At 43.7% G+C, this 21,887-nt stretch overlaps 1 protein-coding gene, 1 long non-coding RNA gene and 1 pseudogene across 2 annotated transcripts; 2 read left to right on the forward strand and 1 right to left on the reverse strand.

Moving 5' to 3' along the window:
• Positions 1 to 343: 343 nt before the first annotated feature.
• On the reverse strand, positions 344 to 5,988 carry EXOSC4 (exosome component 4). Its single transcript, XM_069097050.1, has 3 exons — positions 5,806 to 5,988; positions 2,025 to 2,231; positions 344 to 740 (listed from the first exon to the last, which is right to left on the reverse strand). The coding sequence occupies exons 1-3, from the start codon at positions 5,974 to 5,976 to the stop codon at positions 381 to 383; spliced, it is 738 nt and encodes a 245-aa protein (XP_068953151.1). The 5' UTR covers positions 5,977 to 5,988; the 3' UTR covers positions 344 to 380.
• Positions 5,989 to 6,145: 157 nt separating this feature from the next.
• LOC138168056 (uncharacterized) lies at positions 6,146 to 14,752 on the forward strand. The gene is made up of 3 exons (XR_011170022.1): positions 6,146 to 6,331; positions 8,006 to 8,112; positions 13,389 to 14,752. It is a non-coding gene; the product is annotated as an uncharacterized lncRNA (long non-coding RNA).
• A 5,419-nt stretch (positions 14,753 to 20,171) lies between these two features.
• LOC138168054 (ADP/ATP translocase 3-like) lies at positions 20,172 to 21,658 on the forward strand (annotated as a pseudogene).
• Positions 21,659 to 21,887: the final 229 nt, after the last annotated feature.

A 21,887-nucleotide genomic window follows, 5' to 3' on the forward strand; every position in this document is an offset into this window, starting at 1 on the left:
TTAGTAATACATTATTCACCCATGCTCCTGGATTGCTTTAGCACCAAGTGTGATCAAAGGTCAAGGGGTATGCTAAGCTTCATTGCTTCATATGCTAAGCATAAGCTTCATTAACCCCTATAAACCTTCCTACACTTATTAAATTGAAAGGCTAGGCACAAATCTCAAACACTGCTCTAAAAAGCACTGTAACCCCTAGGGGGCTTCCCATGTATGGAGACCATCTATCTTGGTGGGTCTCAAATAACCATCCCTGAAGGGAGGAAGAACTGTTTGCCCTGTGGAGAAAAGGATCTGGTGATGACAGAAATGCAGAGTGAAGGCAATGGAAGTACTGGCCTCGTAAGGAAGGATTGAAAGACTTTATTGCAGGGTCAGGGTCAGTCTCCAAGGAGCAGGGCAGCCTCACGGACATGCTGCCTGACCACTCGGTCCAATAAGGCATGAACATCTCGGGCAGCCTGGGAAGCCACTTCTAGTACCTGCTGCAGGTGATCTTCATGTAGCCGGGCATCCATCTCTAGCAGAGCAAGCTGGCCAGAGGCAGGTAGCAGGGCCAGAGCCAGCTGGGGTCCACCTGCTGCCTCCTCCACATGGCTCAGGTCAGCCAGGGCTGTGCCATCCACAAAGCCGGCTGAACAGGCACACACAAAATCTCTCATTGGGATCCCTGCATCCAACACGGCTAATGTAGCTGCATTCACACAGGCTGCATAGTTACCACCATCTGCCTGTAGTACCTAAGGTCACATGGCAAAAGGATTTAGAAGTGGAAGGGATGGATCTAAGAGGTCTTTTTATCTAACTCCTTTTTTTCATAGGGGAAAAAAAGTGAATCCTGGGGTACCTGCTCCAAGGCATCAAAGGGAGCCTGTCCCCTTGTGCACTGGAGTCAGCCTCCACCCACATTCCCTGGACATATCCTGAATCCTCTCCTAATTTCCTCCCAGCTACCAGGGACTTCCCTCCAAAATCACCTTAGATTTATTTTGTTTATACCTCTATATAGAAATATTTCCCCCAGTAGGATGTAAGCTCCTTGAAGACAGGGACTGTTTCATTTTTATGTTCATTTTCTAGTCCCTGGTACTGTACCTAGCACATACTCTCTTAATAAATGTTTCCCTTCCACCTTCCTCACCTCTCACCTCCTTCCCCATATTGGTTCCTTTCTTTCCTCTCCATCTGTATTTAGAAATCCTGTCTATCATTGTTCCAGGCTGGTTCAGGTGTCACTTCCTCCAGGAAGTCTTCCCTGATCCCCTCCTCATCTTGGCCAGGATGGGAGTGCCACCATCTGAGACCCCAAAGCATATCTTCTACATTCACAACCCTGGTCTCACCCCATTTCATACTATGGTTATTTGTGAGAATAATGCTTCCATACTCCATCCAGGGAGCCCCACCATAGCAAGGGTGATGTCTCCCCCTCTGATGCTGTATCTACTCCTGAGAAGGGTGTCTGGGCTCAGTGATGGTATGCAGACTGCAATGGGGCTGATGGAGGATGAGAGGTAGATCTCTGTTAACCTCTCCAGTAGCTAGAGCCTCCTGGCAGTGGAGGAGAAAGAGCCCACTGAGCTTCATGGGGGCAGGGACTATGTCTAGCAAAGGGTTAGGAGACCAGGGGTCAAGTCTAGCTCTACCGCTAAACTGCCTATGGGATCTTGGGCAAGTTGCTGCCTTCTCTAGAGTCCCCTTCCTCTTCTGTCCCGAGTCCTTGGTCTGATGCTCTGTTTAGCTAACTACTTTCACACGATTTACTGTTTCACCCTCAGGCGAGCCCTGTGAAGGAGATGGGAGGGCATTATAACCCCTGACAGATAAGTAAACTGAGGCTTAAAAAAAGCTTTGTAGGGTCTAAAGTGGTACTAGAAATCACATCTCCTGACTCTGGGTTCTCTCAAGAAGACTGGGACCTTCCTAAATACCTACCCGATTTTATACCACCCTGACCTTCATTTATCTAACCCAAAGGTCTACTACTTCCAACCTATTCTCCTAATACAAATCTGCACCTTTACCTGGACATAGATGTCAATCTGGGAGCGAGGGTATAGTTGGGTCAGGATGGCAGCCTCAAAGGTCTGCCTCAGCTGAAGTCCCATTTCACAGGCCTTGCGGTCCCCATGTGGCCTTCGCTTCCGTTCCCCAGTGCTGAAGGTGGCCATGCTATACTGGCAGTTCACCAGTGCTCGGTCTGGCAGTGCTCTTGACCGAGAGCCCCGCATCTAGGAATATTGGGGAGGGGAGATATAGGAACATATTAAGGAGGAGCTGTGAGGGTCACTGAGTCCAGGAGAGTAGCTTCCTAGTCAGATGAGTGACAAAGCCGGCATATTACAGTAGAAAGGTCCCAAGGAATAAGGAGACCCAGGCTTTAAGGGAAACCCTACTGACTTATGTGACTTTCAGCAAGTTCCTTAAGCTCTCTGGGAAGGATTCCTCATTCCTAAGTGAAGAGGGGAGGGTAGATAAACTGTAAGGTCCCTTCTAGGCCTAACATTTTGTATTCTTATGATCTCTATCTCCTGACACACTGGGATCATCCCAAAGTCTTTATTTCAATTCTCAAGACTCTCCTATTACATCAATGATCTCCTTTCATTAATACCCACATTCACTTCAATACATAATGACCTGTCACCTCATAGATCCTGCGCTTTCAACACCCAGGGAATTCTCCTTGATGAAACTTATTCCTGCCCTTCATGAAATTAATTCCACCATCCTCATCCTATAGTTGTTTGCCAAGGGAATGAGGAAACGCTTGGGAGTCCTCATTATACCCTTCCACAATGGGCTCTTCCAAGTAATGGCTGAGTAGGCTCTCTTTCTCCTTTTCCGCTCCTGTTTACATAAAGGGGCCAGAAGGGGCTGAGAATATGGGCCAATCTAGGGCCATGAGTCCTACAAAATGATTCCCTCCAGAGAGGTCTTAGCATCTGTGAGCAGAGCTTGTCAAAAGGGTCTGATTTTGTCTGGCGGTGGGGGTTAATTATTACATCTATTATCATACATTATCCCCCACCTCTATGGGGTATGTGCTGGGCTAGATTCTTCTCAGGTATTCAAAAAAGCTCAGTTTGTTTTTTGGTTCTAGTAGCCTTGAGGAAGGAACTTCTACCTAAGTTCTGGGGGTCCAGATGGGAGAGGCCAATATGTGAGCAGATGAGCATGTAGACTTGTAAGTTAGAGGAGGCAGATACATGGGAGGTATTGATTGGAGATGAAATCAGGTGGTAAGTGTGAAGTTCAGCCCATCAATTGTTATTTCATTGCCCCTGAGGATTTGTCCAGAGGACAGTGCTGGGAAATTTCCACCAGGCTCCTCAAAGTGAGGAAGACCTGGGGTCAAATCCTATCTCCCACATATACTGGTTCCAGGACCTCCTGACTTCTTAGAAGACTTGGTTAACAACTGACCTTCTGTAAGAAGCTTTTTCCAATGTCCTTTAATGCTGGTGCCTTCCCTCTACTGGCTAAATCTAATTTACATTAATATATTGTTTGTACTTAGCTGTTTGCATTTTGTCTTGTCTTTTACCTTTCTTTGTATTCTTAATGCTTAGTATAGTCCCTGGCACATAGTAGGCGCTTATATGAGAAAGGAATTCAAGAATATCTTGAAAGACCAAGCACATTTTTTGGTCAATTTCCTTCTAGGCAATTAAACCCTCCTAGAGTTTAATGTTTATTGACTGACTGATAGACCCAGGGTAAGACAATTAGCAGTTATTTATCAGGCACTTACTGTTGCCTGGGGTTGGCTCTAAGTGCTAGGCATGAAAAGTCAAAGAACAGAACAGTTCCTGTACTTGAGAAGCTTATATTCTAGGGGAAGGTAACAAGTGAATCTAAGTATATTCAGAATAAATACAAGGTAGGGAGAGGGCACTAGCAATGAGGGGGATCAGGAAAGGTTTCAAGGAAAAGATGCTGCTTGAGCTGAGTCCTGAAGGGAGGTGGACATTTTGGGGGTAAAGGTGAGAAGAGAGTCATTTAAGGCATGGGGGTTGGCCAGATCAAGGGCAGAGAGAAGGGAAATGGAGGGCTGTGTGGAGCAGCTAGGTCGCAAAGTGTATTAGAGGGCCAAGTATGGAGTCAAGAAGACTAGAGTTTAAATCCAGCCTCAGACACTTCCTAGCTGTGTGACTCTGAGCAAGTCACAGTTGGCCTCAGTTTTCTCATGTATAAAGAGCTGGAGAGGGAAATGGCAAGCCACTCCAGTATCTCTGCCAAGAAAACCCCAAATGGGGTCATCAAGAGTTAGACATGACTAAACTACAATAAATAGTGCCTACTATGTGCCAGAGACTACACTAAGTGCTTTTTAACAAATATTATCTGATTTAATTCTCACAACAACCCTGGGAAGTAGGTATAGTACTATTATTATCCCCAATTAACAGCTAAGTAAACTAAGGGTAATTTTCCCAAGGTCACACAGCTAGAAATATCAGGTGTTTCTGAGTCCAGGCCCAGAACTCTATCTGCTGTGTTACTTAGCTGCCTGAAACTTACTGAGTAGTCAGATTTGCCCTTAAGGAAAATCACTGGCAGCTTGTACTCTAAAGAGCAGAGCAGACTTGGAGCTAATATTGATGAGTTTCCTTGCTGGGAGTCCCATATATTAAGGAAAATATATACCTTTCATTTCTAGAGGACTATTAGAAAAACTTTGTTTCCCAAAAAGGGAGACTTTCCAAAATATAGGTTTGATCACATTAACTCCCGGTTCACAACGTGCTTCAGTGGCCCTCCAGGATCAGTCAGTTAACAAGCATTGATTAAATATTTACTACATGCCACCCACTTTGCACACACCTGGTCCCTCCCTCACCTCACAGTCCAATGGTGGACACAATGGTGGACACAACATACAAATAACTATGTTCATACAAGATACATACAATATAAATGGGAAGTAATCTCAGAGGGAAAACTCTGGGTTGGGAAAAAGGGAAAAGGCAATCGACTCCTGGGGCAGGGAGGCTGTCTAAAGAGAATGTGGAACTTGAGCTGGATCTTGAAGGAACCCAGGTTCAAAGAGAAAGCTCTTTTTGGCATTTGAAGCCCTTTACAACCTGGTGCCTTTCCAGCTTTCTTTATACGAGATTCCCCTCCACTCACATTAGGATGCTGCTACAATGGCCTATTTTGCATGTGCCCCTCACCCCTAGAGTGGTCTGTCCCTACACCTAAAACTATCTCCGACAGAAGCTCCTTCCGGTTCCTAAGTCCCCGTCAGAATCTCGGTTGTGGTTACTTACTTGTCCTGCCCGTTAGAATGTAAGCCCCTTGAGGGCAGGGGGCAGGCCTTTCTTTATATTCCTTGCACTCAGCACAGTGTCTAGCACACAATAAGCGCTTAATAAATGCCCGCGTACTTTCTCGTGCTCTCGGTGCTTGTTGGAGGGGCAAAGAGGTAAAAATAATACAGTGCCAGCTCACAAGGACTGAGACTAGGGGACAACAGCAACTCCTTCGTACCAATGAGTGGGGTATATGGGCAAGGGTGTAGGAGTGGAGGGTGGAGATCAGATTCATAAATTACTAAATCCCACAGCCTCAGTTCTTCATCTAAATTTTCTCCCCTAAAGAACTGCACCTACCCCTACCCCCATCGCAACCTCCCGGCTTTCTCCAGGAAGGTAGCGATTGGTCTGCGACCCTGTGAGGTCACGCCCCCTTCCCAATGCAGTGGGAGCTCTTTTTCAAGGAAGGCTGCGATTGGTCGGAGAGCCTGTGAGGTTACTGCCCTCTTTTCTCCCTCCCGATAAGCATCCTTTAGTAGCCTCACACCTCGTGGGGTCCGTAGACCACGGCCAGTGCCTTAGTGTTGCCTTGTTCGATGTAGGCCGAGCCATCGGCCTGCGCGAAGACGCCCATCCGTGCTTGGATCTTGCGCAGCTCTCCGGCCCGCCGCCCGTCCACGCGGTAGCCCTGATCCGACAGCAGCTCCAATCCCGCCATGCTTGCTGTAGTCCCTTCTAACCCACCCCGACTACACCTCCCGGCGGCCGCTACTACTTCCTGCTTCCACTTCCGCTTTCCGGCCACCCGCACTTCCGGTTTTCAGCCCTTTCTGAAACGGATGGGGTCATGGATCTAGACCAAGGAAGGACATCAGAAGCCATCTAGTACAACCTCTTCGTTTTTACAAAGGAGGAGACTGAAGCCCAGTCTTACTCAGCGAGTAAGAGCACCGGTTCCAGTGTTGGGACGACCTGGAGATCGAATCCCGGGCTCAGACACTCAGCAGATTCCCCGGCGATGGTCCAGGCGTTCAGCTCGCTCTAAAGATGCTGGCTCTAGGACAGAACATACGGTTTGGTTTCCAGTCCAGCGTTTTGACCCTTATTAGCTATGTGACCTCAGACAAGTCGTCTAGTCCCTCTGATCCTCGATTTCCTTAACTGTAAAATGGGGCAGTTGGACTTGGTGTCCTCCAAGGTCCCTGAAAACTTTAGGTCCAGAACGATAGGATAGCTGACCATCTGAAAAATGAGAAGCAGTACCTGTCTCCCCCCCCCCCCAATATTGTAGGGACACCATTGGGTCAGCCCTGAATGACCAGCTATAGAAATACTAGCTGATTTTATAAGGTGGTATCCAGTGCAATCCGCCAGCCTTCCTTAAGTGCCTGCTGTGTCAGTCAACCAACATTAAGTACATTACTTTGTATTCAGACACTGTGCAAAGTGCTGGGGACACAAAGAAAAGTAACACTATGGCCCCTCCCTTTAAGAAGCTCACATTCTAATAGGGACACCATGTAAAACATTTTCTATTTACAACAAGTTACCTACCGTGTAAATTAATGGTAGTCCCAGGAAAGGCACTAGAAGTAGGGAGGAGCAGGAAAGGCCTCCTGCCGAAGGTGGGATTTGAACAGTCTTGAAGGACAGGAAAGCCAGGAGTAAAGGGAGCAGAGCATGCCAGGTATGGGGAAGAGCCATTGCAAAGATGCAGAATCAGGAGATGATTTTGAGTCAGGATGTCCTGAAGAAAGAAGACAGATATTCTTCTGAATCAGAGTGCTAGTGAAAGGGAATGTCAGGCACTGGAGAGACAAATGCAGTAGACATTCTGTGGGCATAAACTACATGTATGCATGTTAAGTAAGCGCAAGATGTTGGGGGAGGGAGCCTCCAGTAACTGGGGTAACAGGGATGACTATGTGTGCCAGACACTGGTACCTACTGGACATGAGTGATAGCTAAGGTATTAAGTAAAAAAACCAGGACCCAAAAAGATCCTTCCAGTTTGGGATGATTGGCCAGATCTAATACTAAGAATTTAATATGAAGGCATGCAAGTCCTAAATTTGAGTTCCAAAAATAAGTTCAGACATTTGTAGGTGGAGCAGAGTCAGATACTACCCCAGAGCACTTAAGGGAAGGGGATCGGCATGTATATAGTGCCTATTATGGTCCAGGGCTGTGCTAAAAACTTTTAAGAAATAAATATTATCTCATTTGATCTTCAGAATAATCCTGGGAAGTAGGTACTATTATTATACCTATTTTATAGTTGAAAGAACAGAGGCAAACAGAGGCAAACAGAGGTTAAGTGAACTGCCCAAGGTCACACAGAGAGTGTCTGGAGTCAAATTTGAACTCAGACCTTCCTGGCTCCAGGCTGAGAATCTACTGACCATCCAGCTGCCTCGACTTAACATGAACAGTGAAAAGTATGGGGGAGGGGGAAGGAAGATGGTGTTTCTAGGTTATAAACTGTACGAACCATAATGTGAAATCGCAACCAAAAATGCTAGGGGAAGAGTGCCCCTTGGATGCCTAGCCCAATTCCAGACTCAGAGTTGGAGGAAGAGGCACCTAGGCCAACCCAAAAGGGCCAGGTATTAACGCCCCCCCCCGCCATACACACAATACCCTGACAAATCCTCTTGTGTCTCTGAATGAGGGCTGGGACCAGATCATTGGAGAGTAAGGTGTAGTAAAGTAAAATCCAAAATCCAAATGGTGTAACTTTGTTGCAGATTGCATGCTAGACCTCAGAAATTATCTAGTCCAACTTCTTGTGTTACTGAAGAGTGAATGGAGGCCCAATAAAGTGGATGACTTGCCTCTGGCTACTAAGTGAAAGGTAGGAGAATGAAAAGAACATTCAGGCATTTACTATTTTGTACAAAGCCATGGGCTAGGGCAGGTAGACTTTTGACAGGAGACAGGCACCTGTCTTTATGGAAGGAGTAGAAGAGACAGTCAACAAAGATTTATTAAGATTTCTATGTGCTAAGTTCTGGAGACACAAGTGTTGTGGTTTAAACCCGGAGACACCAAAAACTGTTGAAGTGGGGGCTTTGCCCACCCAAAAACTGTTGCAGTTTCATGATGTGTTGTGGAACCGGCTTAAAGAATTCAGTCAGACCACCTCTAATCCAAGTACAGGCATTTATTGAGATTAACGCCTCTCATGAAGTGGGCTAAATTCCAAGAGGAATCAGCAACTTTAGAGAAAGCAAGATGGATTTTTATAAGACATTGATACAATTACATAACAGAAATTTATGTAGAATAGAGGGATGTCATTAATATTAAAAAGGCAGGAGGAGTTTCTAAAGGGATTAAGTAATGGAGGAGGGGTCCCATCTATGGTTTGGTGGTTAAACATTCTGGCTATTTTGCCCTCCTACTGGCTAGCTAGTGTCTGGTTAAGACAGATAGTTAGGTATTGTGGTCCTGTCTTGGGCTAGATGGATGATGTTATTGTGATTGAATACAAGAACACACCTGTTTCTGAGGGAATGGGTCAGGGGGGCAGTGACCAGGTAGAGGCAGTAACTGGGTTTCTATCACATGGACACATCTGCTGTTTCTGTGGGTACTAAGAGTTCAGGGACACACCTGTTGTTCCAGTGAGCAGTGAGGCATATACAAAGAAGTTAGGACATTTGCGGGGGGGGGCCGGCGCTAGGTAGGTGCAGTGAGCCTGCAGTTCAGTAGGGCAATGCCTGTAATGAAGTTAGAATATTGGGGCTGGGGGCAGCTTTATGAGGATTCCATCACAAAGAAAAGTAAATCCACTGTTCCTGACCTCAAGGAGCTCCCATCTCAATGGGTAAGGCATCATGCAAATAGGAGATACATATGGGGTAAATGAAGGTGACCTCAGAGGGAAGGCATTAGGTGGGGGGAAAGGGAAGAGAGGGACGTAAGGAAAGGTCTCTTGCCAAAGGTGGAATTTGAACTAAGTCTTGAAGGGAAGCCAGGAGGTGGAGGTGAGGAAGGAGAACATTCTACACAAGGGAGATAACCAGTGATAAGGTATGAAGTTGTGACTTATAAAAAGTTCAAGAGACATAGTTTCTGTATAATTAATCATGCTAGCATATAATTAATAAAAGGGGTTAGTGACACTCATATGCCAAAGACCCCTCATGGAACCCACTCAATATTTATATGCCCTTGGAAGAATGGGTGTTCCTGAGGGTGGTGATCTACTCTGATTACTAGGGGACTGTGACTTTGATCTTGTCCTTTATTTCCAAACAGTTACCATTTAGTATTTACATTCACTCTGTACTAGAAGGGCAGGGACCTATTGTCCAATCTATGAGCTCCAGAGTGAATTGGGTTTAAGGCTTGGTCTTTCAGAAAGAAATCTAGCCAGTCAACCCAAAGGAAAAAAGGCAGCTTTTGGCCATTGAAATGTACTGGCCCCTGAGCAGAGCACCCCCAGGTAAGGACAGAGAGGAGAGGCTACTCACAGGTTGTGCTTGTTCTTCCTTCTCAAAGAGGACCATGACATCAGGGAAATGATAACATGACTTGCAGTTGGTTTGGTTTCTTTCTTGGCCAGGAAGCCTGAGGGTCTTCCTCTCCCAGTTTGATTTTTTTTCTTTTTGGATTAAAGGGGCCACCCCTTGATTAACTTTTTTTTTTTTTTAAGCAATTGGGGTTAAGTAACTTGCTCAAGGTTACATGGCCAGTTATTTCTGGGTGTGGTGCTGAGTGTCTGAGCCCGGGATTCAATCTCCAGGTCGTCCCAACACTGGAACCGGTGCTCTTACTCTCTGAGCCACCTGGCCACCCCTAAGCAATTGGGGTTAAGTAACTTGCTCAAGGTTAAGTAACTTGCTCAAGGTTACATGGCCAGGTGTTTCTGGGTGGGTGCTAAGCGTCTGAGCCCGGGATTCGATCTCCAGGTCTTCTCAACACTGGAGCCGGTGCTCTTACTTGCTGTGCTACCTGGCTGCCCCTTGATTAACTTCTTAAAGAAGCCTGAATGGGTGTTACTTCACTCAAAATTAGACCTTAGCCTTTTAAGGCCAGGGTCTCCCAGTATTTCCTGGGCTATCTCCAGTAGTCCTGTTGCATATCTGGCCACTGGACCCAGATGACTCTGGTGGAGAAAGTGAGGCTGGTGACCTTGCACAACCCTCCCTCAAATCCAAGTCAACAGCAAATCATGTCATCATTTCCCTGATGTCATGGTCTTCTTCAAGAATGAAGGACAAACACAAGGATATTTCCAAATCACCCCCAGCCTTTGACAACTTAGACAAAGGCTCTACCCCCTGCCCAAACCTGCCTGAGTGGAACACATTGGGTCTGAATTCACCTTAATTTAAATTCTTTGTAAGGTTTTCTAGTTGGGTGAGGCAACAACTCCACCTAGATAAGATAGTCTAGGTAAGGTACATTTTGGGGAAAGGTCTGGGATCTCCACAACAATCAAAAGACAGTGTCCTGTGAGGGACAGCAAGGAGGCTGGTGTGGCTAGATTAGAGAATAGGTGGAAGGGAGGAAAGGGTAAGAAGATAGAAGGGACCTGGTCATAAAAGGTTTAAAAATCCAAACAGGATCTAATCCTAGACATAAAAGGGGGCCTTTGGAATTTATTTGAAGTGGGTATTGAGGGGGATGGTGGTGACCTGGTTGGACCCACAGTTCAGGAAAATCACTTTGGTGGCTGAATGGAGGATGGATTGGAGTGTGGAAAGACTTGATGCAGGCAGACCCACCACAGCTTATTGCTGGGGTCCTGGAGTGAGGTGATGAGGGTCTGCACCAGAGTGGTAACCGCGTCAGAAGGGAGAAAGAGACATATAGGAGAAACACTGTAAAGGTGGAAATGTCAAGACTATATATTGGATATGTGGAGTGAGGAAGTAAGGGTAGCATTAAGGTTGCATGCCTGGATGACCAGGAGAATGGTGCTATCCTTGACAGTAATAGGAAAGTTTGGAAGAGGGAGGGTTTTGAAGCAAAAGATTTTGGGCACAGATTTTTAGATGTCTAAGGGACATCCAGTAGATTTCCAGTTGGTTTTTTTTTTTTGTTTTCAAAGAAGACCAGTGACATCATAGAGTAACATCTCGACTTGTACATGAATTGGATTTAAGGGATGCAGAGTTGTGCAAAGTCATAAGCCTCTCTCTCTTCCAGAGTCATCAAAGTCCAGTGGTAGGACAAAAGTCAGGATGACTCGTGCTTGCCTGGGATGCAGTAGGTGACCTTGGCATCTTCAATGACTGATTGAGCTCTAAGTGCTCCACAGTGCCTCCTTCATAACCCTTAGAACAAATTGTTTTCATCCACCCATTCTACCAGGGGAAGTCTTTATAGACATCCCCCTAACTCACTGATGAGTTTCAGACCTATCTGTCACCCTTAACCTGGTTTAGGCCATCTACCAAGAGAGTTTTACTGGGGTATGGCTGCTGTGCATGCTATAGCTTCTTGGAGCCACAGGTGAGAGTTGAACATTGAGTTGGTGAATCCAGACTGGAGTTCAGGAGAGAGCTCAGCACTGGATAGATCTGAAAGTCATTTGCATAGAGATGATAATTGAACCCTTGGGAACTGATGAGATCATCAAGTGAGAAAGTATACAGGGAGAATAGAATATGGTCAGTGAGCTTGACCTGGAGGAGAACCAGAACAGAACAGTGTCACGAAAGCTAGGGAGGAGAGAATATCTGGAAGGAGATGGTCACCAACAATGTCAGAGGCTGCAGAGAAATGAGAGAAATAAGACAACAACAGATAATAATAAAAGTAATGATAGTAACAATGTCTAACTCTGTGTGACCCCATGTGACCCTCATGGAGTTTTCCTGGCAAAGATACTGGAAAGGTTTGCTTTTTCCTTCTTCAGTGGATTAAGGTAAACCGAGGTTAAATGATTTGCCCAGGGTCACACAGCTAATAAGTGTCTTAGGTCATATTTGAACTCCAATCTTCCTGACTGTAGGCCCAGTATTCTATCCACTGAGCCATTAGCTGTCTCCAATAATAACAATAACTAACATTTATATAGCACTTACAGGATTGCAAAGTGCTTTATGTATATTAGCTCATTTGATAGTAACTGATGCAAAATGTTCCCTAGTAAAGAGGTGCAAAGTTTCAGGTGAGGTCAAAAGAGGAAAACCTTTCTTTTTTCTTTGTAATTCATTTTTCATTCCCCCCCTTAATAATATTTTATTTTCCCCCAATTATATGTAAAGATAGTTTTCAACATTCATTTTTGGAAAATGTTGAGTTCCAAATTTTCCCCCTCCCTCCCTTCTGTCCCCCTCCAGAAGATAGCAAGCAATTTGATATACATTGTACATGTAAAATCATGTTAAACATATTTCCATCTTAGTCATGTTATGAAAGAAGAATCAAAACAAAAGGGAAAAACCATGAGAAATAAAAAAACAAAAAACAAGTGAAAATAGTATGCTTTGATCTGCATTCAGACTCCATTGTTCTTTCTATGGATGTGGTTAGCATTTTTCATCATGAGTCTATTGGAATTTTGTCTTAGATCATTGTATTGCTGAGAAGAGCTAAATCTGTCATAGTCATCGCACAATGTTGTTGTTACTGAATACAGTGTTCACTGGCTCTGCTCACTGAGGAAAAACTTTTTTTTTTGGAGGGCAACTGGAGTTAGTGACTTGCCCAAGATCACATGGCTAGTTAAGTGTTAAATGTCTGAGGCTGCATTTGAACTCAGGTCTTCCTGACTCCAGGGCTGGTGCTCTATCCACTGCACCACCTAGCCTCCCCTAGCAAAAGCTTTCTAAAGGAGTCTATTTGAACTTGGTTTTGAAGAATGAATAGGAATTAGGAAAGGAGGCAGGCAGGCATTTGGAAACACAAAAGCAATAGCAGGAGAACCTAGTACATTTGTCCAGTTTGGACAGTGTCAGGTGCCTGGAGGGTAGTAATGAGATCCCTGGGAAGGTTGAGTGCTGCCTGATTTTAGAGGATGAGACAAAGGAGCCTGCTCATGTCACCCAAAGAGGGTCGATACCTCTCTGTATCTTGAGACCATCTGGAATTCTCAAAATAAAATCTAATTATAGATGGTGTCTAGATTTCTCTAAGTGTGGATGCAGTTAACAGTCCTCATCTCTCTTGCAGACACTCAATGTATATTATGGGTAACTGGAACGTATATTATGAGTAAATGGCATGGAACAGCTTTCGTTTCACCAAACAGTGAAAATGCTCAAGATGTGAAGAACTCAAATTTCTTTACCCTGAAATATCACTCAAGTCCTGGAAATTACACATTGGAAGCATCCTCTGCCCGGGTATCTCTCTCTCTGATTGCATTGCTCCTTCTAGAGCCTCCATTTGAGGACGATTTCCAAAGGATTAAGGATGATAACAAGGGGTAACACTTTATTGTCCTCCCCACCCATCTGAAGTGGCTAGGAGCCACTCTTCTCTTAGAAGAAAGGATTGAAGATGCTGATGGAAGGCTGGAGGTCCCTTTGTTTAACTTTAGGAGTGAGGGGGGAGTGGTTCAAGGGGAAGGATTGCTTGGTTGCTCAATTCTGGAATGTTACCACAGGCTGTATTTTAAGATATTTCTTCCTTGTTCAAGATTCCTACATGAAATTGTCTTGGGACAGAGTCATGTTGGAGGGCATGGGGCACTATGTGGAAAATTATTATTAATAACCCAAATCTTGGAGAGTCAGACTCCCCTCCAGCCCCCTTCTTCTTCACTTTAAATTCAGTTTTCCTTCAGAAGGACATTACAGATGATGAGATTGCATTGACTCTCCTTATCCTGGTCAGCCCCCACACAAGTTTGTAAATTATTTAATCTAAGGTAGGGAAGCCCATGGTGTTCTACTCAAGCTTGGGTGGAAACGGATTCTTTTGTCTAGATAGTCCAAAGGTGGGTATTTTTCTGTGATGAATCTCTTACTGTTAGCAGTATGGGATTGTAGTCAGATATGTGATCCTTGAGAGCTGAACTCTGATTGTTGGAACTTGCTATTCAAGACCTTGTAGGATTATTAAGTGACTTTGAGTCTGACTCTAGGTGTGTTCATCAAGGAATGCTATTGAGCCAATGATCCATGGTGCCAGAAATCCTGTGGGGTTTTCAGTGGGTGTTCTCATGACTGGGAGAACGAGCTGAGAGGTAGGACTCTCCTGACTCAATTTCCCCAATATGACACATGGAATCTAAAATATCCCACTTGACTGACTTTAAGCCTGGCTCAATGCAATTGGCCATCTGCATAATTTTTGCCTGGAATTGACATGAAATTAGGGAAGTATTATTCCCTTACTGTATTACTATTCTTCTTTTATGGCAAATTTTTATAATCATGTCAGGTGATCAGTATGAACACAAAATTAAATCTTTATCTTATGAGCTAATACTGGAATATATCTTAGTTACAATAGTAAGATGCAAGTATAAGATATGAGCTATCTGACCTAGAATTTTAGTTCTTTCTAAATTCAAACAACTAACTGATTAAGTATTTAGTTCACTTACCCTGGTAGTGCACTTTCCAGGGATGTACACATTGAAAATCAGGTTGACACACACATTGCCAGAGCTAGCTCAGTGTTTGGGAGGCTTGGAAGGAAAGTATGGGAGAGAAGAGGTATTAGACTGATGACCAAAGTGAAGGTCTATAGAGCTGCTGTGCTGACCTCATTGTTGTATGCCTGTGAAAGCTGGACAGTATACCAGAGCCTGCCAGGAAACTGAATTGCTTCCATTTGAATTGTCTTAGGTAGATTCTGAAGATCACTTGGCAGGATAAGGTACCAGACACTGAAGTCCTTATTTGAACTAAACTGTCAAGCATTAAAACTCTGCTGAGCTGGCTACATTGTTCAAATGCAAAATGTTTGCTTGCTAAAAAGACTATTTAATGGAAAACTCACCCAGGGCAAGCATTCACATGATGGTCAGAAGAAGTGATAGGAGGACACTCTCAGGGTCTATCTTAAGAACTTTGAAATTGATTGTGTGACATAAGAGATCTGGTCAGCATGGCATGCACACATCAGAGAAGGTGCCGTGCTCTATGAGCAAAGCAGAATTGAAAGAGCTCAGAGGAAATGAAGGATGTGCAGATTTAGAGTATTCACCTCAAACGTTCACACAGACTGTTTGTGCCTGACCCGTGGTAGAGACTCCTGAGCTCAGATTGGTCTGATCAGCCACAGTCAGACATAGTGAAACCTGACTCCAGAGTATCATTTTGGTCCTCTTTGAGAAGGAAGAACAACCAACCAGCCTTGACGTCTGCTATGAGTTACATGTTCCTGTATAAGTTAGCTCCTTTAATTCCTCATAATGGCATGGGCACAATTATGATGAGGTATGGGCTCTGGGACCCCCCTCTATCTCTCCTTGAGTCATTCTCGTACAGGCTCTGGGAACCTCTTTTGGACTCTTGATTAAATTGTCTCATTTGATGAGGCATTTGCATGAGGCAATAAGCCTTACGTTGTGGCTGGGTCCAGACCTCTAGCCTAGTTACTAGCCTACCCCTCCACTGTTCATCTACTTTCCACCCTTGAAATGGCCTAGTCCACCATTGTCTGTAGCCTCCAGCTACCTCCCACCCTTAATCTCTCATTGACCCCATTAACTCCTCCTGAAGACCCTCCCCAAACTCCTCCCCTAGGCCACCCCTAGATTCCTTCCACAACCTTCTGTATATAAGACCCCATCCTGTCTTCATGTTTGTGAGAGCTCCATGGAATGACCTAGCACAGACTTACTCTGTGTCCAATACAAGCGAACTTTTAATAAACTTTACTTTTCTTTAGCTGAGAGAAGACTTAAGTCGAATTCATTAGGCAGGACCCGGCATGTTGGTATTTTGGGGTCTCCAGAGCAACCCTAACCCTTTTAGTGGGTAACCTCTTCAATTAGGTCAAAGACTTGTGAAGTCAGGATATGATTCTGTTATTTAGTTAATATTATAACTGTCAGTTCTCTTACAATTAGTTATCTTGGAAGAATGGCTTGTGATCTCTCTTGTAAATGTTTTTAAAAAAACATCCACTTTAATTAGGGGTTATTTATTTGAACATGGCTAGAAGTTGGAAATGTTTTGTTATAAATAATTTACTTGACCTATACTGTTTTCCTCAATGTATTTATATAAACCATCCCTGAACCTTTTGTTACAAAAGTAGTTAATCTGGCAAACTTTAAATGAATTCATTTATGTATTGGAGTCCATTTTCTTATAAAAAGTATTCTGTTATTAATGCCTTAGTGGAATCTCATCCCCCAGTGGGGGAATGGATAATGCTGATGGGGTACAGACTCTGGGAACCCTCTTGAATCTTCCCACTTGTTGAGGCATTTGCCTGAGGCCTTAAGCCTTTCATCATCCTGGGCCCAAATCTCTAAAACTAGCCTAGCCCTTCATTGTCCACCTACTTCCCACCCTTGATCCTATGTCTGCCATCTCTAGGTAGCCTTCAACTATTTCCCACCCTCAATCCTATTCCTGGAGTCTGACTTCAGTTCTTCAAAATCCTCCTTAGACTCCTGGTCAAGACTCTCCTCAAACCCCTCCTCTAAACCATCCCTAGATCCCTCCCAGTCTTTTTGTATATACAAAAAGATCCATCTTGCCTCCATGAAGGTGCTCAGATTTAATCTAAAGGAGATTGTCTGGCTTGCTTGTCAACACAAGCGTCACAAATATTTAGGCTTCTTGAGAGTCTACCCATCATGATGAGTCTTTAATAAACTTTTCTTTTCTTTGGCTGAGAGAAGGCTTGAGTTGAATTCATCCAGCTGGACCCAACATGTTGGTATTTGGGGATTTCAAGCACCCCTGACTCCCAAATCTCAACAATACAAAATATAAAAATCGGGTTCTAATTTTCTGTTTTTATTTGAATTTCTTAGATATATCAACACTACAGTTAGCCAACCTAAAAATGTAAGTTCCCTAGTCTAAAAGGCTCCAAATTTGATTTTACAATAATAGAGACATAAGTGTTGAGTTAACTTTAATTATTTGACCTGATTATTGGCAAAGTAATTTAAAATTGTGTTAAGACCAATTTTGTAGGAGATTTTTCACAAAGAGGATTTCTGTAAGTGATCTGAGTCTAAGAAGACAGCAAACTGGAAACTACTTAGACTATACCCACACCAGAGAACTTCATCAGGTGGTGTACTGAGAACCAGACAACTGTATAAGATGAGACTTTTGAGCCTTAAATGGACAATTTTATTCACTGTTTACTTTTTCCTTTGAGTCTTTTTATCTGTAACATCTACTTACTGAAGGGGACTGCCCCTTATGGTTTTGTCAATGTGTTGATCAATTTCTACCTCCTTTTTTGAACCCCTCACATTATTACCCACCAAAAGTCCCAAAACCCTTGATGAAGTGTTGGCCATATCAGTTAGTGATTCATTGAGGAGCCTACACCTTTCATTAGAATCAGATGGGGGAATGTAAAAAATGATTATTAATAACCAATATCTTGGAGATTTGGAGCTTCCCCCAACCCCTTCTTTCAAAGTCCTCACTTTAAGTTCAGTTTTTCTTCAGAAGGACATTACTGATAATGAGATTGCATTGACTTTCCTTATCTTGGTCAGTCCCCACACAAATTTGCCAGTAATTTAAGCTAAGGTTGGGAAACCTATTGTGTTCTACCTAAGCTTGAGTGGAGACAGATTCTTTTGTTTACATAGTCCAAGGCTGGAAGTGCTCTGGTATGGCTGGAATGGTCTGGTATAGAGATATTTTCTCTGTCCAGGGGTGAGAGAGTGACATCAGTCCCTGTTGGAAGGGCATATAAACTGTGGACCCTAAACCAAACTGTCTCCCATGCATGGATGTATACATGCTGCTCACTCTGAGAGAAGTAAACACCGATACAACCTAATACTGTTTGTCTTTCTTAGACTGAACTCTGAAGGTCGAAATAACTTGTATGTAGATTAATGTTAAATTAACTAGAAATGTTTTTGGCATATGAGCCTAAATCACAGAATGCAGTACTACACTAGTATTTTTTTCTCACCACAAATACCATGTAGGATTATGAGGACTTTGTAGAAGTACGGTTTAATTGAAAGCTATTATATTCATATCTGGTCACCACATTTTAGGATGCACTGGAATTCATTTAGAGCAGGAGTTTTAAACCTTTTTTGTATCCTGGACCCCTTTGGCAGCCTGGTGAAGCCTATGGACTCTTTTCAGAGAAGTGATTTTAAAAGCACAAAGTAAAATACAGATGTTTGCTAAGGAAACCAATTCTATTGAATTACAAGGCTCTACATTAAAAACTCTTGATTTGCGGTGGCCAGGTGGCACAGGGAGTAAGAGTGCCGGCCCTGGCGTTGGGAGACCTGGGATCGGGATTGGTTCCGGCCTCAGATACTTGGCACCCACACAAAAAATAACTGGCCATGTAACCTTGAGCAAGTTACTTAACCCCAATTGCTTTTTAAAAAAAAACAAAAAAACTCTTGATTTAAAGGAACATGATGAGGATGACAAGTGAGTATGGACAATGGCATAAGAGGATCTTTGGGAGGAACTAGGGCCATTTAGCCTAGAGAGGACAAGATGAGATCACAAAATGATGAGGCAGCTAGGTAGTGAAGTAGCTGAGAATGGAGTCGAGAGGACTTGAGTTCAAATTCTGCCTCAAATACTTGCTAGCTGTGAGGCCCTGGGAAAGCCATTTAACCCCTGAACCTCAGTTCTCTCATCTGTAAAGTGGAGGTAATAATAAGGCCTAACTTACAGGGATGTTGTAAAGATTAACTGAGATAATATTTGTAAAGCACTTTGCAAAGCTTAAAGGACTGTTCTTAACAAGACAAACAAAATGGCTGTCCTCCAGTCCTAAGGCCCACTTCCAAGCTCAGTGCAGGTCTTGTTTATTAACCTGCTGACAATATGACCAGCAGAAAATCCTACTGATGTGCCTTCATTATATTCTCTTGTTCCTGCAGGTAATTCTAATTGACTAATTGTTGTTTAGTTATTTCAGAGTCTTCATGACCCCATTTGGGGTTGTTCAAGGTTTACCATATCCTTCTCCAGCTCAATGAGGAGAATTTACAAATGAGGAAACTTAGGCAAATAGAGTTGAGTGACTTGCCCAGGGTCACACAGCTAGTACAAGTCTGAGGCTGCATCTGAACTCAAGTCTTTCTGATCCCAGGCCTGGCACTCTATCTACTTTGCTACCTAGCTACCCAGTTGACTAATAACAATTAGGTGGTCTGGAGTTATACTGGAAGTATCTTTTCACCTAGGAAACTTAACCTGCTTGGTCAATAACACTAGTAAAGTTAAAATGTAGTCCAACAATGACCACTGCATTTCTTTGAGATATTGCTATCAGAGTAGTATGTTTTCATTTCTAATTGGCTAGATTTTTGCCTTTTCATGAAGGGTCTTTCATTTTTATATATATCCTGTTTATTTGGATCAGTTTTGGTCAAACACAGGCCATGTTTATGTCTGATGTTTCGTGTGTGTGTGTGTGTGTGTGTGTGTGTGTGTGTGTGTGTGTGTATGTAGAGATAGGTAGTCTCTAATGATGTCTGGCCTGTGAAATACTCATTCTTATAGGGACACTAACACCAAAATATTGTCTTCCATGTTGTTTTTTACTGTAGTAGCTTGTTGCTAAGCCAAGCATTCAAATTCTGCTTCAGAGAGCACAACTCTGATGGACTGGCCATGTTGTTTGAATGCAAAAGGTACACTTGCCAAAAAGACTTTTTTATGGAAAACTCACACAGGGCAAGTATTCACCTGGTGGTCAGAAAAAGTGATACAAGGACACCCTCAAGGTCTCTCTTAACTTTGGAATTGATTGTGTGACACTGACATATGTCACATATGTGGAGCATAGCTCAGAAGAAGCACAAGTTGTGCAAATTTATCTCTCGAACCAAGCTGTAGCAAGGGGCTGTGCAAGCAGCAATGAGTTCCCCAGCTTCGACCCTCTCTCACTGGCTTTCTTTCTCCAGCTCCAGCACCTTCCCCTTCTGTAACCACTATGGGACAGGCCATCTCCTTGGCCAAGGACTTCCTGGCCGATGGCATCACTGTTGCTTTCTCCAAGACTGGTGGCCCCCATAGAGTCAAGTAGCTATTGCAGGCACAGCATGCACATAAATACAGATAAGCAGTGCAAAAGCATAATGGATTGTACAGTCCAAATTCCAGAGGGACAAGGGGTCCTTTCCTTTTGGTGGGGGTAACTTAGCAAATGTCATCAGATATTCCCCCCCATCCCCCAGCCCTTAACTTTGCCTTTAAGGATAAGTATAAGCAGGTGTTTGGGGAAGAGTGGACAAGCACACACAGTTTTGGAGGTATTTTGCTGGCAATCTTGCCTCTGGCGATGCAGCTGGAGCTGCATCTCTCTGCTTTGTCTATCCCTTGGATTTTTTGAGAACCCACTTGGCAGTTGATGTTGAGAAATCTGGCACTGAAAAATGATTCAAAGGCCTGAGAGACTGCCTTATGAAAATCACCAAGTCTGATGGAATTCGGGGCTTGTATCAAGGTTTTGGTGTCTCGGTGTAGGGTATCATATAGAGAGCGGTTTACTTTGGAATCTATGAGACAGCAAAAGGTATGTTCCTAGATCTGAAGAGCACTCATATTGTGATAAGCTGGATGATTGCACAATCAGTGACTGCTGTAGCAGGTGTGGTCTATCCCTTTGATACAGTAAGATGGTGAATGATGATACAGTCTGGTCGCAAAGGAGCTGATATCATGTACACTGGGACAACTGACTGCTGGAAGAAGATTGCTAAAGATGAGGGTGGTAAAGCTTTCTTCAAGGGTGCCTGGTCCCATGTTCTTAGAGGCATGGGTGGAGCTTTTGTACGATGAATTGAAGAAAGTAGTCTAAGTACATCCTACCTCAAAAAGGAAACAGTGAATACAGGTCACATAGAATACTTAACCATACTTTGTGTTTAAGTATTTATTTAAAAAAATCATGTCTCCCATTTGTACTTAAGCACTGCATATACTATTTTGTACAGCTGACTATTTGACAGTAATGGCGATTTGTGTGGGGCATTCTGTTGTAAAACAGTAAATACACAGAAGACTTTAAATAAATGTGCAAATTTAGAGAATCTACCCTAAATGTTCGCATGGATTATTTGTGCCCGACCTGTGGTAGAGCACCCCGGGCTCATATTGGTCTGATCAGCCACAGTTGGACACACTGAAATTTAACTCTAGCATTTGGTTCTCTTCGAGAATGAGGGACAACAACCAACCAACCAACCAAGTCTGTTGCTATATCTCTTTGTGGTGTGCTGCTGAATTGGAAGCCACAAAGGAAAAAAAAATGTTGAACCTAATATCCAGTGTACTATTCTAGTAAATCAAGGAAATCCTGGGTAGAAACCTGCTGAACCGGTGTAATGGGAATGTAAATTTTAAAGATCTTCCCTGCCCCTAGGCTAAAGTACACCTGGAGCCTGGGGTGGGAGGCTTGTGGTTCAGTTGATAATACTTTTTGATTGGCCAGTGGGTCCAAAAGGTTGTTACATTCTCTGAGCCAGGAGAAGGCTATATAACCCCTGATGTGTAGCTTTGTTTTGGGGGCTCACTTAGAGAAGTG

The sequence above is a fragment of the Petaurus breviceps genome, unplaced genomic scaffold (assembly GCF_028583685.1).
Source record: "Petaurus breviceps papuanus isolate PSGF00001 unplaced genomic scaffold, PetGlider_PUasm1.0 350, whole genome shotgun sequence".
In the NCBI taxonomy this organism is placed as follows: Eukaryota; Metazoa; Chordata; class Mammalia; order Diprotodontia; family Petauridae; genus Petaurus; species Petaurus breviceps.

Coding starts and splice junctions, on each gene's coding strand:
- EXOSC4 (XM_069097050.1), bottom strand. CDS start 5,976: ATGGCGGGATTGGAGCTGCTGTCGGATCAGGGCTACCGCGTGGACGGG. Junction 2,232..5,805: donor TGGTCTACGGACCCCACGAG/GTGTGAGGCTAC, acceptor CAATATTCCTAG/ATGCGGGGCTCTCGGTCAAG. Junction 741..2,024: donor AGATTGACATCTATGTCCAG/GTAAAGGTGCAG, acceptor ATGTGACCTTAG/GTACTACAGGCAGATGGTGG.